Source organism: Marmota monax, unplaced genomic scaffold (genome assembly GCF_021218885.2).
Source record: "Marmota monax isolate L192 unplaced genomic scaffold, Marmota_monax_Labrador192_F-V1.1 WCK01_AAM20220418_F8-fsc00014, whole genome shotgun sequence".
In the NCBI taxonomy this organism is placed as follows: domain Eukaryota; kingdom Metazoa; phylum Chordata; class Mammalia; order Rodentia; family Sciuridae; genus Marmota; species Marmota monax.
The window spans coordinates 3168766-3183990 of NW_026695222.1; the positions used below are offsets into that span (position 1 = coordinate 3168766).

The following is a 15225-nucleotide window of genomic DNA, read 5'->3' on the forward strand; positions in this document are numbered from 1 at the left end:
GATGAATGTAGACTTTTGCTGCTGGCCTTTGAAGTCTGTTCTTTTATGGTCCAGGAACAATGCAGAAGCCAAACGGAGAGACCTACCCTGACCGCTTCCCCAGGATGGTCTAGGGACTTCTTGAAATGTATATTATGCCAATTTGGGAAAAGCTTGTTTCAGGAAATACTGTCTGATATTCTGACAGCATCTCTCTCTCCTCCCCAGTTTTAAGGAGCAGCAGATTTAATGTGACACTACATGAATCTTTTGGTCCTGTCACCTTTGCCCCCAAGGCTGCTCTGATTTGAGCCCAGGGAAGCTTATGAAACAGTCTAAACTAGTACACCTCAAACTAATGTGGTACCTGGGGCCCTCATTAAAATGCAAACTTGGGCTGGCATGGGCCCAAGTTTCTGCATTTCAAGCAAGCTCCCCGGTGATGCTCTATTGCTGGTCAGACCATATTTTTGGGAATCAAACCTCAGCAAACCCCATACCTCAGTACTTACAGTGTAAGTCCCCAAACAAATGGGGGGAACTGTTAAAAGTGCAGAATTCCTACTGAATTCTGTTCCCTTGTTTCGTCCCAGGAATCTGCATTTGATGGACTTGCCGCGTGATTTTGCAGATTTAAATTGAGAGCTGCTGGTTTTAAAGAGAATTACCTGTAGGTTTTCCCTCGCTGATTCCACAGCTCCATATGTTCTCTCACGTAATGGAAACACTGAACTTGAGGCTGAGGTGGGATTCAAGTCAGCTGGAAGTGAAATAAGAACAGGTTGTCCTGGAATTGTCTCTTCCTACAGTTCTGCAGGAGTTTATTTTCTGGATGGCGGAGGGGATTCACCTGCTAATCCCCTTGGGTGGCAGCTGACTGCAGTATTTAGCAACTTTACTGTCAAAGGCAGAGCAGGAATCCACCTAGGGCAACTCTCCCTAATTAAGGGTGTTCTGGAGAAAGTAAGAACGGCAAGGCTATTAGGGACTCTCTGAGCCTGCTGCCTGCTCAGATGAGTATCATCTGAGTATCATGGAGGCCGACCTCGATTTGTGCTACTGTCATCAGAATAAACACATTGCTGTGCAGGGGAGGGCCCTCCCAGCCAGAACAACAGGCTTTGTTTCTAGAATTTAGCCCTTTCTCTTTCTCTAAGTCTCACCTCCCACTCCCTGCCCAGACACGCACCAGTGCTCTTATTTACTTAAGGTGCTACTTTCCCACGCAGCATTTGCATAGTCTTCCCTGCCTTGAAAGAAAATCAAAACAGAACCTTCCAGCTAAGGAAGTTCAGGTTATGTCCTGCTCCAGAAATAGTTGAATGGCAAGTTACCTGTAAGTTGTCTTTTGGGTTATGTATTACACAGGTTTTTTTTTTTGTTGTTGTTTTTAAAATCTTTTCGTCTTCTCCCACAGGAGAAAACTTCCCTGGTTTTGTTCATCCCAAGGAGACCTGGGTTCCCTCTTCCCGGGTACATGGGCTTGTTTTGTTGCAAGCCTGCCAATAATATCAAACTTAATTATGAATCATCCTATGAGGAAAGTCACTTCAATTTCTCATGAGAATCTTAATCATATATTATTAAACTGGGATAACTTGGTCGATGCCTCTTTTAGGGTCAGTATTTTTATTTGTTTTCTTTTGAAGTCATCCGTGGCCTCTTGTGGTTGCTGTTTTATGCTTGGGGATTGAGCTCTCATTAATTAAGAGGTTAGGTTGGGTCCTCAGCTGTCTCTCCTTTTATTAGGCAAATTGAAGAGGTGTAGCCATCCTTAATTTGGAAGGATAAGTGAAGACAGCAGGAATATTGCTATTTCCCAATCAATTCCCTGGAATTATTTTTCAGGCTAAGAATATGGGCCGCACAGAATGGCTCCCTGCCTCCCACTAAGTTGGGTGTCTGCTTTTTAAAAAGTTATTTCTACCAGATGACTTATTTTGTTCTTGTTCTATTCCTTTAAATAGTCACTTGTCATTTAGATGGAGGTCTATTTTACATGAACCAGAATCCTGAGTCTGATTAATTTTAAACCACACATTCTAGTAGTTCTTTGTGTTTGGGTGTGGATGGGGTGTTTTTAGAAGTTAGGAAGTGGTTAGTCAGTATTCTCAGGGTTAATCCATTCTCAGCCGTGGGTGATTAGCTGTTAGCTAGATCCCTATAATTTTCCCATGACAAAGATTCGCTAGCTTGCCTCCAGCGCTCTGGAAACCAAAGCCCTTTCCTTCTGGGGAGCAAATGCGGACGTTTATTTTCATGAGTTCCAACTGAGCAGCTCAAGGGGCAGTTGGTTTTCCTGGCTTTTCCCTGGTCCTAATCTGGAATGATTTTGTCGGTCCGGGTTCTATTCACTCCTGCTTCCTTCCACCCTCAGGTTAGCTCCTGATGTCCCCTGCCTTTCCTCCATCCTTTTTGTTAGAGCTGGGTTTTTGAGAAGGTGGTTAAGTTTCAGAAGGCTTGAAATTGAGGGGAGATTGGTTTGAGTTCCTGCCCCCTCTCCCATCCCACGTGAAGGTTTGTGTTTATGTTTGTGTTTGGAGATCAAAGACCGTTTGGCTTTAAAAGACTATGATGAACAAGTTGCTTATAAGGGAAACTCAACTCCCCCAAAATTAGATACAGGGATATTGTACTTTGACCTCTTCTTTCTCTCTTTTGTTTATTTTTTTTCCCCCAAAGTGAGAAATAACTAAATTGGCATGAACAGCCACGGCCATGGTAATGACTCATAAATTATCTGTAGAATTGGTTCCAAGTGCCATTGCCACCCCTCCCCTTCCCTGCAGAAGTGAGTTTAGAGATCCTCCCCAGGTCTTTGCCAAGGGAGGATGCCCCCTCTCCCTCCCCTTTTTGTTTGATTTTCCTAAAGTATCATCACTGGGCTCTTTCCTGCGGCCTTTGGCATCTTGTTGCATCTGTGCACTGGGGTTGTGACTTGCTGTGGAGACAAAGAGCCTGGGCGGAGCTGCAGGGGCAGCCTTGGTGGGGACTTCTGCACAGCTATTGTTGTCCTTTCCTTCTATGGTCTGTCCCGATGAGGTCCTGGGATTGATTTATTCCATGTCCTCACCCTCAGCTCATTCGTGGGAGCCTGAGAGGGGCTTTGTGGAGGGCACCCCCCACTCTGGCCCCTCCCCAAACAGCCCTCCTTTTGTTGTCTCTGCTCGGCTCAACTGTGAAAATGTCTGTTCACAAGGAGCCTCTAACAGGCCTTGAAAGTGTCCTGTCCCGTCTCCCACAACAAAATAAACAGCCTGGACTTCGTGGTCTTCTGCTTTAGTTGTGCGCATCCCCCTTGGTGTTCACGAAGCTAAGTGGGGTGTGCTGTCTGTCCGCAGGTGCCAGTATGGCTGGCAAGGCTTGTACTGTGACAAGTGCATCCCGCACCCGGGCTGCGTCCATGGCACCTGCAATGAACCCTGGCAGTGCCTCTGTGAGACCAACTGGGGTGGTCAGCTCTGCGACAAAGGTACGCCCATCAGGGAGGGACCGAGGAGCTGGATGCTAGTCTTGGAAGGAACGTGAGATTTTGGAACAGCAGTAAATTGGTTTTTACTTTGATTTATCTTCTATCCTTAACCACCTCATGTCATGAGGTTTGGGTGAGAACGTAAGCAAATGCTCTACCCCAAAGCCACATCCCAGCCCATTTCATTCTTCTGTGGGGGCTTTTATTCTAAATCTGTTTGAATTTTCCTTTAATGCTGTAGGGTGGTTTATTCATTTTTTTTTTTTTTTTTGGTTCCATTTTTAAAATAGGAGTGGGGCTAGGTGCTGTGGCACGCCTGTAATCCCAGCAACTCAGGATGCTGAGGCAGGATTGCGGGTTCAAAGCTAACCTCAGCAACAGCGAGGTGCTAAGCAGATCAATGATACCCTGTCTCTAAATAAAATACGAAATAAGGCTGGGGATGTGGCTCAATGGTCGAGTGCCCCTGAGTTCAATCCCTCGTACCAAAAAATGGAGTAGGGCTAGACTCCTAATGAGTTAGCAGTCTTTACCTTTATTGTCTTTTTGTGACTTTGGGGTCTTCTGGGCAGATCTCAATTACTGTGGAACTCATCAGCCATGTCTCAATGGCGGAACTTGTAGCAACACAGGTCCTGACAAATATCAGTGTTCCTGCCCTGAGGGATATTCAGGAGCTACCTGTGAAATTGGTAAGTGGTCCAAGCTGGGTAGGATCCCTTGGGTTCTTTTTTTTTTTTTTTTTTTTTTTTTTAGTTTTTGGTGTGCTCAGCTTACGATGGGTGCAAGTGTATACACACACACACCACACACACACACTTTAATGATATGTAAAAAGATGAAAATACCCTCCAAAGTTAAGACTCGTTATTCTAGCTCTTCCACAAGTCTCTGAAATATTGAGTCCCTAAAGTTTTTTGGGCGATGCTGATTAGCATAGGAGGCATCATGAGATGTAGTGAACCCCCCAACTTCAAGATATATTGGAATGTGGCTCAGTGAGAAGATGACTTCCTTCCTCCCCTAGACACAGCAGGGGGTTACATTGCATGCTTGCTTTTATTTTTTGTGAAGTACTTGAGCTGGTGACCAAAGTGTGGGACTTGGTTGTGGGGTGGGGGTGGGGTGGAGGCAGTGTGACAAGAAGTGGGTCCTTTGCTGACTGCTGTCTTGGTCTTTGCAGCTGAGCATGCTTGCCTCTCTGACCCCTGCCACAACATGGGCAGCTGCAAGGAAACCTCCCTGGGGTTTGAGTGTGAGTGTTCTCCTGGCTGGACTGGGCCTACGTGCTCCACAAGTAAGTGCAGGTTTTGGCCTATGTCTGTTCTGAAGGTCACTGTGTTATGATACAGGGTTGGTGGGAGATATCTGGACTTGTCCAAAGTTAAGGACTTAGTGACATGTCTGAGTATGGGAAGGGAGGGTGCACTCAGTCTGGTGGCTTGGGTACTTGGAAGTCTTCTAGCACCCCATCTCTACCCACCAGGGTAGCACATGTATCTGTGGTTGGTAGAAAGTCTCATGGAAGGGCTCATTCCTTGCGTGTGCTTCCTTGCGTCTGTCTCCTCCAGATTCTAGTTAACTCTTTTAGCCTTGAAGAGGCTGCCTTTGTACTGGATTTTTATCATAGACCCCTAAGACAAGGACCTGGGTACAGGGTTAGCTTGATTGAGACTAGGCTACAGGTTAAAACCACCTGGGATAGGGTCTCTGGATGAAGTGGATTCCCTCCACAATCAGGCAGGTGTAGCCTTTAATGAGCTGGAATTCTGGAGTGCAGTCAGGCCTGAAAACCACTATCGCCTGCACCCTAAAAACAGCATACAGCATGATTAAGGATGTGGGTCGTTCTGGGGTCAGATGGCCTGCACTTGCACCAGACCCCCACCCATGACTTTTAGAACTGTGGCAGGCTTCATAACCTCCCTGTGTCCTGATCAAACAGGATCGTAACAACATCTATCTCTAAGGGCTGTCATGAAGATTAAAAAGCGAATTCTCGAATAGAGTGTGTGGCACAGGCTGTAAACGAATTAAAATCTTTGCAGTTTGGTGCAGACATGAGGGGTGTGGCACCTGGGTGGGTTATTTTTGGAAAACTCTGTAAGCAAATCTAGAAATAAGGTTTTCCACCATGAAGAAATTATTATTATTATTATTATTATTATTATTTTACCTTTTCTATGTAACTTCTGAGCCATCTTTATTTCTTTAAAAATAAAGATTAGGCAGGTATGGATGTCTCCTGTTTCCACTGAGTTGATGCTCTGCTATTATCCAGCTGTCTTTCTCCCCCACTACTTAGGGGGGGATTAGATGAACTGGGGCACTGGGGGATTTAAAGCTAAAATCAAGGCTTCAGGCTTATCATCACCGTCCCACTTGCCCTGTGGTAGCTTTACTTATAACAGGTGTCTGGCTTTTAGGCACAGGCCTCTCATGTGAGGGGTGATGTTACCTTGTCTAATTGCCAAACAGAATGAAATTGTTGCTCTTAATTCTCATTGAACAGATATCAATGATTGTTCTCCAAATAACTGTTCCCATGGGGGCACCTGCCTGGACTTGGTTAACGGATTTAAGTGTGTGTGCCCTCCCCAGTGGACTGGCAAGACATGCCAGTTAGGTAAGAAAATTCTTGGCGATTCTCTAATTCCTGAACCAGTGTTGGCTTTGCTAATCAAAGCTGTGAAGAAAGATGAGCATGTGGCCAGCGGTGTGAGTTCACACTCCACCATACTAAGAAGTAATTTATTAGCAAGAGTCCAGCGGGCCTGGGAGAAATAACTTGAATGCAAATGGGCTAGCTCTTTTAGGTCCTGTGGGAAAGTCGTGGGATTCCTTGAACCATGTCAATCGTCTGTCCGAGGAGGGTTCAGCTGGGTTCCAAACGAGGATGATCTCATGAGGAATGAGCTGTCTGCATTCTTTTTGCCACATTTAAATCCCAGCAACTAGGCTGTGCTGGGTTTTGCGCAGAAATGCCTAGTGGCTTTTTGCTATTCTGTTGGGGGCCAGTTGTTAACCAGCAGCCGGAAAGTTATCAATTAGCGTTCCTTATTGGATAAAGGCTAGAGAGAGGGCTCAGATGCTCTGAATAGAGGGAACCTAGTATTTCTTATTTAGCTAGCTTGTTAAAATGTCTCATATTTCAGACCAACTCCATTGGTATGGTGTTTCTTTTTGGGGGGGGACTGGGGGGGTAGAACTATTTCTCATTGCTCCTTGTCTCCTTTCAGATGCAAATGAATGTGAGGACAAACCTTGTGTAAATGCGAAATCCTGTAAGAATCTGATTGCAAGCTACTACTGTGATTGCCTTCCAGGCTGGATGGGACAGAATTGTGACATAAGTGAGTGATTTTTTTTTTTTGTTTCAATTTTGATTTTCATGAAACTTGGGTGTTGAGAAGGTTCTTGCCCTTCCATTCTCAGTCTCCAGTTCTAAGTGGGTTTTTTTTTTTCCTTTTTTCATTTTGAGGTGCCGGAGACAGAACCCAGGGCTCCTCATGTACCAGGCAAGCCCTCTACCTCTGAGTAAAAGAGAACTTTATCCCAGAATGTTTTTGGAGAGGGAGTGGTCACTGTAGCAAGGAAAATGTAGGATTTATCAGGCTCATTAGCTGTTAAAACTGGCCATGTTCTGATAAGGAGGCTAAAACAATGATGTGAAGTTTCACTCCCTCCTTCTGGTCTGGAAGAATTAGGGAGGGTCCCTACCTCGTGTAATAACCTTATCTCACAGGGAAGCAGAAGGAAATCTGATTTGAGACTTTTATCTGTCCAGAGCTAAGAGGGCTTTTCAATTAAGCCCAATTTCAATGCAAAGTGCCTCTTTAACCAGATAACTTGTTTGCTTTTTAGATATTAATGATTGCCTTGGCCAGTGTCAGAATGATGCCTCCTGTCGGGTAAGTAAATCTTTGCTTAAATGAAAGCCTTGACAGTTGACAACCAATTTAAGATTTATGTGATGCTGGGAGAGCTCTGTCCCCAAGAAATTTAAAAATGCAGGTGAAAAGTGAGTCCCTGGAAGTTTCACTAGGGCTCATGTTACCTCAGTCTCCTGGGAATCATTTTAAAGGCATGCTTGCAGAAACTTCTAACCCAGTTGAGAGGCTTGGCATTTGGCTATTGTAGTGAATCAGCCCAACCACAGCCATCCTGCGAAACCCCTGAAGCTTTGTTTGTGGACTATATAGAAAAAAAAGCATGTGTTTCTCCCCCCACTTCTCCTCCTCCAGGATTTGGTTAATGGTTATCGCTGTATCTGTCCACCTGGCTATGCAGGCGATCACTGTGAGAGAGACATCGATGAATGTGCCAGCAACCCCTGTTTGAATGGGGGTCACTGTCAGAATGAAATCAACAAATTCCAATGTCTGTGTCCCACTGGTTTCTCTGGAAACCTCTGTCAGGTGAGTGGAGGCAAAAATTTCAGATGGCAACGTATTTACAGCGGAGGCCCCTCCAATTCTTCGCTCTTGTGTTTGGGGTCTTGTGACATTTATTAGCATCCTATTAACTAGTGAATCTCTGTTAGACAAATGGTGATGGAAGGAGCTATTGATGAATGATTTTCTTCTCAGTGTGCATCTGTTCAGCTTTGTGTTTCATTTCGTACCCCGGACTCTTTTCTTTCCTACTGTACCCTGTTTTTCTTAATTGCTTACCTGAACCATGACAGTACCTAGGGCATAAAGATGATTACCAACAAGTGTCTCCTCCTACAAGTATATGGATGGGATCATATTCCAGTGTCTACTGTCCCAGAGAAGTGATCGTAACATCTCGTTTGACTTTGATCCTCCTTCTCTGCTCCTGGTACTTGCAGCTGGACATAGATTATTGTGAGCCCAACCCCTGCCAGAATGGTGCCCAGTGCTACAATCGTGCCAGTGACTATTTCTGCAAGTGCCCCGAGGACTATGAGGGCAAGAACTGCTCACACCTGAAAGACCACTGCCGTACAACCCCCTGTGAAGGTACTTCCCTTTCCAGGACCTGACTGTGTCTAGACCTCCTCCTATGTCTCCCATTGGCCACCTCCCCTTAATGCACTTAGAAGTAGTGTAGGGTAAAGAGGACTTGTAGGTTGGAACTACTTTATCCTGAGCTCTTACAGAATCCAGAACAAGTGGAAACAACCTATTCAGACTGGTCAGCAGGAAAACCACATGTACAAGTAGCCCCGGGGAGAGAATGTGAAATCCATTTATCACTCTAGTTCTGGGGTGGGCTGATGTGCAACACCAGGACAAATTCCTGAGCAGCACTGGCAGTAGAACTGTGCAACAGTGGAAATGTTCTGTGCATCAGGTTACAGCTGTAGTGGCCATTGAGCATTTAGAATGGGACTGGCTTCACTCTGTTTAAATATAAATAGCCACATGTGGCCTGTAGTTGCTGAATTAGATGGCACAGCCTTAAAGCTTTTATGAATTTGTACTTTAGCATTGCCCGAGTCTAATTGGTCTTTTTTTTCCTCAGCAAGCATTTTACCAAATCGGGTAATGTCAAAGGTGGGATGATAAGGGCTCACAGTCAGGCAGGTTTCCTGACAGCGTAGGACCAAAATGCTTTAAAAATCCCATCTGCCAAGAGTTCAACTTTGCTTATCATAGTGCTACCAGGCATGTTGTTGGAGTCTTAGTCCCTGGGGTGCCTCGTGACATCCTCATTAGCTCAAGGTTGCCCTTCTCCAGTGTAGCTGGTATGCTTTACCCACTTTGCTTAGGAATGCTGTGTCTGTGCGTCCGTGGCTATGATCTGAACCCCAGCCTGTCTTCTAGTGATTGACAGCTGCACTGTGGCCATGGCTTCTAATGATACACCTGAAGGAGTACGGTATATCTCCTCTAACGTCTGTGGTCCCCACGGGAAGTGCAAGAGTCAGTCGGGAGGCAAATTCACCTGTGACTGTAACAAAGGCTTCACGGGAACATACTGCCATGAAAGTAAGAACCCCCACCCTCATTGGGGAATGGGGATGGTGCTCCCCACCCCGTGCTGCTGCCCGACTTAAGACAGTATTTGAGAATAGCTTTAATCGGAAGCTAAAGTTGAAGAGACCAGAAAGTTTATCATTGTACCTGGGATCTGAGACTGAGGCTACATTTATCAGACCACTTAGATGCCTCTGAGCCATGAGTTTATTTTAGAATGTGGGCCCTCTTTTCTGTAGACATTTCTTCCCTAAGCCCACTGGGTTGACTTGTCATGTCAGGGCATTAAATAAAATGAGGGAAGCCTCTGCTTCATCAGCCACCCATCTAATTGAAAAAAAAAAATTATTCTAGTGGAATTGAGCATATTGAGGTGCCAGGTGCATTTTCTCAGGAGACAGCAGTGAAAATCACAGGACAGTGCTGGGTTGTGGCATTACTTGTCCTTCAATTCACTTTTTCTTCCTTTCGCAGATATTAATGATTGCGAGAGCAACCCCTGTAAAAATGGTGGCACTTGCATCGATGGTGTCAACTCTTATAAGTGCATCTGTAGTGACGGCTGGGAGGGGGCATTCTGTGAAACCAGTGAGTCTGGAGTTATTTTGGGGCTGACCACTCTGGGTTGCAGAGGGTGTGTGGGAGAATCCCTCCTTAACTTGGAAACCTTTGGAAATAAGACCCCAATTTTTCTTTGTTGTAATGGAAACCTCTGGAAGTAAGACCCCAATGATTTCTGCAGAGGGACCTCATCACTTGTCCCATTTGTGTTTGTTAATGCTGGTGACAGCCGGTGGGGAGGAACTTCCGGGGAAGCTATAGAATTAAGATTGGTAATTAAGATACATATCCCTTCTTGCAAGGAGAGGAATCTTTGTTTTGATTTTAATCTCTGTGCATCTTGATTTCAACTTCCATGGGAATTCCAGAGGACTGCAAACTCTTTCCTGACTTGTGGCATTCAAAGTCGCTCTTTTGGGAGCTTGTTTATTCCTAGAAAAGGGTGATTGTGTTGAAGTCCTGAGGCTGCTCAGCTGTTTTTGGAATGTGGGGGTGGAAAGCAAGGGTTGGCTGTCGCTGTAGGAAAGCTTAGTTCCTAAGTGTTGTGAACAGTCCTGGAATCTACTTCAGTTGAGCGTCTCCTCTTTGATTCTAGATATTAATGACTGCAGCCAGAACCCCTGCCACAATGGGGGCACGTGCCGAGACCTGGTCAACGACTTTTACTGTGACTGCAAAAATGGATGGAAAGGAAAGACCTGCCACTCACGTAAGTGTTGGGGGCCCAGGTCCTGCCTCTGTCTTCTGTAGGAGGGAGGGGGCCCGCTGGGGCTCACATTGAGATTCTTCCTCCAGGTGACAGCCAGTGTGATGAGGCCACATGCAACAATGGTGGCACATGCTATGATGAAGGGGATGCATTTAAGTGCATGTGTCCTGGTGGCTGGGAAGGAACGACCTGTAACATAGGTAACTTTCTGCCCCCTGTGGGATTTACAGTGGGCATGGCCACCTGAGTGAGCACATCATGCTCCTGGACATGCTTCTGGATCTTATGATCTTTTTTCTTTTGGGTCTAGTTTTTACCCCTCCAGACTAGTTTTGGATCCTCAGAGAGGGTGGTCTTGTCTGCTTTTGCCTTATAGCCAGAAACAGTAGCTGCCTGCCCAACCCCTGCCATAATGGGGGCACCTGTGTGGTCAACGGTGAGACCTTCACATGCGTCTGCAAAGAAGGCTGGGAGGGGCCCATCTGTACTCAGAGTGAGTGTCCTCCCCTTTGAACTCTCCCAGGGCTCCTGGAACATATCCTGACACCCTTGGGGACTTGCAATCGAAACCAGAAGCAGTGCTCACTGTTTGATGTCTGCTTTTGTATCACCTGGGTCCGTATTAATGACTTGATGGGATACAGCCCTGACCTGGGCATGAGAAAGTTGCCGATGAAGATAAGTGGAGACAGATGGCGTCTCGGTTCCCAGCTCAGGGTCTGACTAGCAGCCCTGCCTCCTTCCATTCTCACACTCCTCTGTCCCCAACAAGGGCCTCTTCCTGTGTACATATGTCCCACAGCAAATGAAACTGAGTGTGGTGCAGGCCTGGTTCCAATTTAGCAGAGGTTTTAAGCATATTTGGCTGGTGTTAACTTTGACTTTATCATTTGGGTATTATGGAAATAAGTGTTTTTACTTAGGGCTAAGACCCTGTTAAAGACCTCCCTGTTGTCTTTTCTTTGCAGATACCAATGACTGCAGCCCACATCCTTGGTAAGTGTGACAACCTTTGAAGTAATCTGCATGAGAATCTCCCGGGATCCTGTTTAAAATGTGGGTTCTGATTCGGGCGACCTGGGGTGAGGCTCTGCTTTTCTAACAAGCTCCCTGGTGACACCCATCCTGTCACTCTGCGGACCACACTTTAATTAGCCAGGTTGTATCTTCATTTAGAGCAGCGATTCTCAACCTTGGCTGTACCCAGGAATCACCTGGGGAGCTTTTAAAAGTCCCAATCCTGAGCTGCAACCGAGACCTAAGAAATTAGACTCTCTTGGGGTGGGACCCAGGCATCAGTATTTTTAAAGCTCCCCAGACAGTGGCAGCTATGGCCAGGGGTGAGAGCTGCTGAGTGTAACTGGCAAGGCTGCCTGCATTGTTGGGCAGTTGGAGTCAGGGACTGGGAGTCTGGTAACCAAGGCCGTCTGTGTTTTCTTCTTAGTTACAACAGTGGCACCTGCGTTGATGGGGACAACTGGTACCGGTGTGAATGCGCTCCAGGTTTTGCTGGGCCCGACTGCAGAATAAGTAAGGACCGCCCCCATCTGATTTTTCCCAGTGGCTTTATTCCCTTACTCCCTATTCTACTCCTCAGCCTGAGATTCGTTTTTTTTGTTTTTTTTTTCCTCTTTAAAAACAATTAAGGCTACAGTTCACTTTAAGTAGCCTTGACAAAGCAAGTAATCTCCTGCCTCCAGCTGGGATTAAGGTGCTCCTGCTGGATCCTCCCAGGTACTTGCTGGTAGTCCCTGGGTGGTGCAGCCCTCCTTCCTCTTGGGGAGAGTGCCAGCCACAGAATCTGATGATTTCAGCTACACTGGGGCCCTGAGAACAGTGTGCTTCTCCTCGTGACTATCATGATTAATGAATGGGCAAGTGGAAGCTTACCATGGCTATCCTGTTGTGGGACTAGGACAGAGCTAACACAAATGGGAGGGACTAGATTTGTGACTTCCAAAGGCTGAGCTGCAATGGGTTTGATCAGGCCCCAGAGAAATAATTAAAACTGGGAGGCAGACAATGCAGTTTTTTCAGGAAGCTGAAACTTTATTTCTTACACCTTTTTTTTTAAAAACCAAAAAAAAAAAAAAAAGAATAGTTGTATTATTTTTGTTCTTGTCCCCAAATTGTTTGGAGAATGGCAAGCACCTATAAAATTTCAATCTGGGATGGAACGAACTTTAGCGCTAGATGGGGATAAGTTTATCTGTTTCATACTTCTAAATAAGATTGACATAAATAAGATTGACAAACTACAGCCTAGAGGCCAAATCTGACCCACCATCTGTTCTTATAAGTTTTATTGCATGCAGAAAACACTTACTTGTTTATCTGTTGTTTGTGGCTACACACCACAACTGAATTGAGTAGTTGTGATAGAAACCTTGTGACCTGCAAAGCCTAAAATGTTCACTGACCCTTTTTTGGGGGAAAAGTTTGCTGGCCTTGCTCTAAACTGCACTGTCCGAGAAAGGAACTTAATAAATAAAAATTGCTGCTGCCTAAAATGGTTCTCAGCTGTTGGAAGTCAGGACAGTGGTGATCTTTGGGGGTCAGTGACTGATAGAGGCTTTTGGGAGATTAATGATATGTTTCTTTACTTGGGTACTGGTTACATGAGTGAAAATTCACCAAGCTTATAATTGTGATTTGAATGCTTTTCTATGTTTGAAAAAAACAAAAACTTTGTTACTCCCCAATGGAGCCTAAATTTAAACTCCATCTTTCCTAGACATCAATGAATGCCAGTCTTCACCTTGTGCCTTTGGGGCAACCTGTGTGGATGAGATCAATGGCTACCAGTGTGTCTGTCCCCCAGGGCACAGTGGTGCCAAGTGCCAGGAAGGTATGTGTGCCAAGTCCTGGCTGCCCATGTGTCTTCTGGGGTGAGCAGGCATTGTAGCCATTAGTTTGTTCACAAATGGGCACTGTGCTCAGGGATGGAATGCATAGTGGGGATTGCAGGGAAGGGGAAGTGGGTCTTCCCAAAACAGGGTAGCCACTGGTCTTGGATAATTCTGTGTAACCAACCATCTTAACCCTCAGGGGCTTGCAGTAAGCATTTATTTTTGTTGCCTGTGGCATGGGTGGGCAGAGCAATTGTGCCACTATGCTCAGGCTTAGCTTGACCAGCCAGCAGCCATCTCTGGGGTTTGTTCTTTTCATGGCAAATGGCAGGCCCACAAGAGGCCAAGGTCAGTGGGAAAAGCCAAGTTAAAGGGTCACATCTCTTGGGTCACATCTGCTGACATTGCATTAGCCAAAATAAGTCACATGGCCAAGTGAAGTTAGTGGGGCTGTAAAAAAAAACACGTGCCCATTGTGGTAGAAGGAACTATTACCATGTGGCCAAGGGTGTATGACCATTTCATAACAGGGAGGAGGTGAAGCATTAAGAACTGTGATCCAGTCTACAAAAAAAGAAACTCCTACTCATACGTCTCCACCTCTCAGTTTCAGGGAGACCTTGCATCACCATAGGGAGGGTGATCCCCGATGGGGCCAAGTGGGATGACGACTGTAACACCTGCCAGTGCCTGAATGGACGGATTGCCTGCTCAAAGGTAGGGTGTGAGGGCTGCTGTGGTTCTGTGCTCCGAAATCGTAGGTGGACGTTCCTGCTCAGCTCCTCTTTTACTCTCTCCAGGTCTGGTGTGGTCCTCGACCTTGCCTGCTCCACAAAGGTCACAGCGAGTGCCCCAGTGGGCAGAGCTGCATCCCCATCCTGGATGACCAGTGCTTCGTCCACCCCTGCACTGGAGTGGGCGAGTGTCGGTCTTCTAGTCTCCAGCCAGTGAAGACCAAGTGCACCTCTGACTCCTATTACCAGGATAACTGTGCAAACATCACGTTCACCTTTAACAAAGAGATGATGTCACCGGTATGTAACAACTTTAACTGGGGACAGTATGTTTGCTTGTTTGAAAGACGGACTGTCACAAGCTAGGATCTACTTCTCTGTAGCCTGAATTCCTGTCTTAGGCTCTAAGTGAGACTTGAATTTAGCCAAAGTTTGAAAAGAACATCAGCTTTTTCTTTTTCCTTACATGCCTGTGATTTTTTTTTTTTTTTAATCATTTTAGGGTCTTACCACGGAGCACATTTGCAGTGAACTGAGGAATTTGAATATTTTGAAGAATGTTTCTGCTGAATATTCAATCTACATAGCTTGTGAGCCTTCCCTTTTGGCAAACAATGAAATACACGTGGCCATTGTGAGTATAAGACCTATTTATGCCTAATTATTTGATTGCAAGGGAGGTAAATGTCAGTCAGTATCAAGACTGTGTAAACATATTGAAAGAAAGCATTACGTATCCATGTTGTATTATAATTTCAAATAAAGGCTACTGCCGAGTGTCCCCCTAAGTCAAGTCTGACAGTTGATTTTTTTCCAGTCTGCTGAAGACATACGGGATGATGGAAACCCTATCAAGGAAATCACTGACAAAATAATAGATCTTGTTAGTAAACGTGATGGGAACAGCTCACTTATTGCTGCTGTTGCAGAAGTGAGAGTTCAGAGGCGCCCTCTGAAGAACAGAACAGGTAGGTAT

General features: G+C 45.7%; 1 protein-coding gene across 2 annotated transcripts in view; it reads left to right on the forward strand.

Annotated features, from left to right (window-relative positions):
* Jag1 (jagged canonical Notch ligand 1) overlaps window positions 1-15225 on the forward strand; it is a 36516-nt gene that overhangs the window by 18181 nt on the left and 3110 nt on the right. For both annotated transcript variants that reach the window (XM_046433341.2, XM_058575567.1), the window contains 20 exons: window positions 3321-3451; window positions 4024-4143; window positions 4635-4748; window positions 5964-6077; window positions 6691-6804; window positions 7316-7362; window positions 7696-7869; window positions 8286-8436; window positions 9244-9408; window positions 9871-9984; window positions 10553-10666; window positions 10753-10866; window positions 11043-11159; window positions 11635-11662; window positions 12111-12196; window positions 13401-13514; window positions 14123-14232; window positions 14316-14549; window positions 14752-14883; window positions 15067-15217. In XM_046433341.2, the coding sequence (XP_046289297.1) occupies window positions 3321-3451; window positions 4024-4143; window positions 4635-4748; window positions 5964-6077; window positions 6691-6804; window positions 7316-7362; window positions 7696-7869; window positions 8286-8436; window positions 9244-9408; window positions 9871-9984; window positions 10553-10666; window positions 10753-10866; window positions 11043-11159; window positions 11635-11662; window positions 12111-12196; window positions 13401-13514; window positions 14123-14232; window positions 14316-14549; window positions 14752-14883; window positions 15067-15217 (2444 nt within the window). The remainder of the gene's footprint in view (window positions 1-3320; window positions 3452-4023; window positions 4144-4634; window positions 4749-5963; window positions 6078-6690; window positions 6805-7315; window positions 7363-7695; window positions 7870-8285; window positions 8437-9243; window positions 9409-9870; window positions 9985-10552; window positions 10667-10752; window positions 10867-11042; window positions 11160-11634; window positions 11663-12110; window positions 12197-13400; window positions 13515-14122; window positions 14233-14315; window positions 14550-14751; window positions 14884-15066; window positions 15218-15225) is intronic.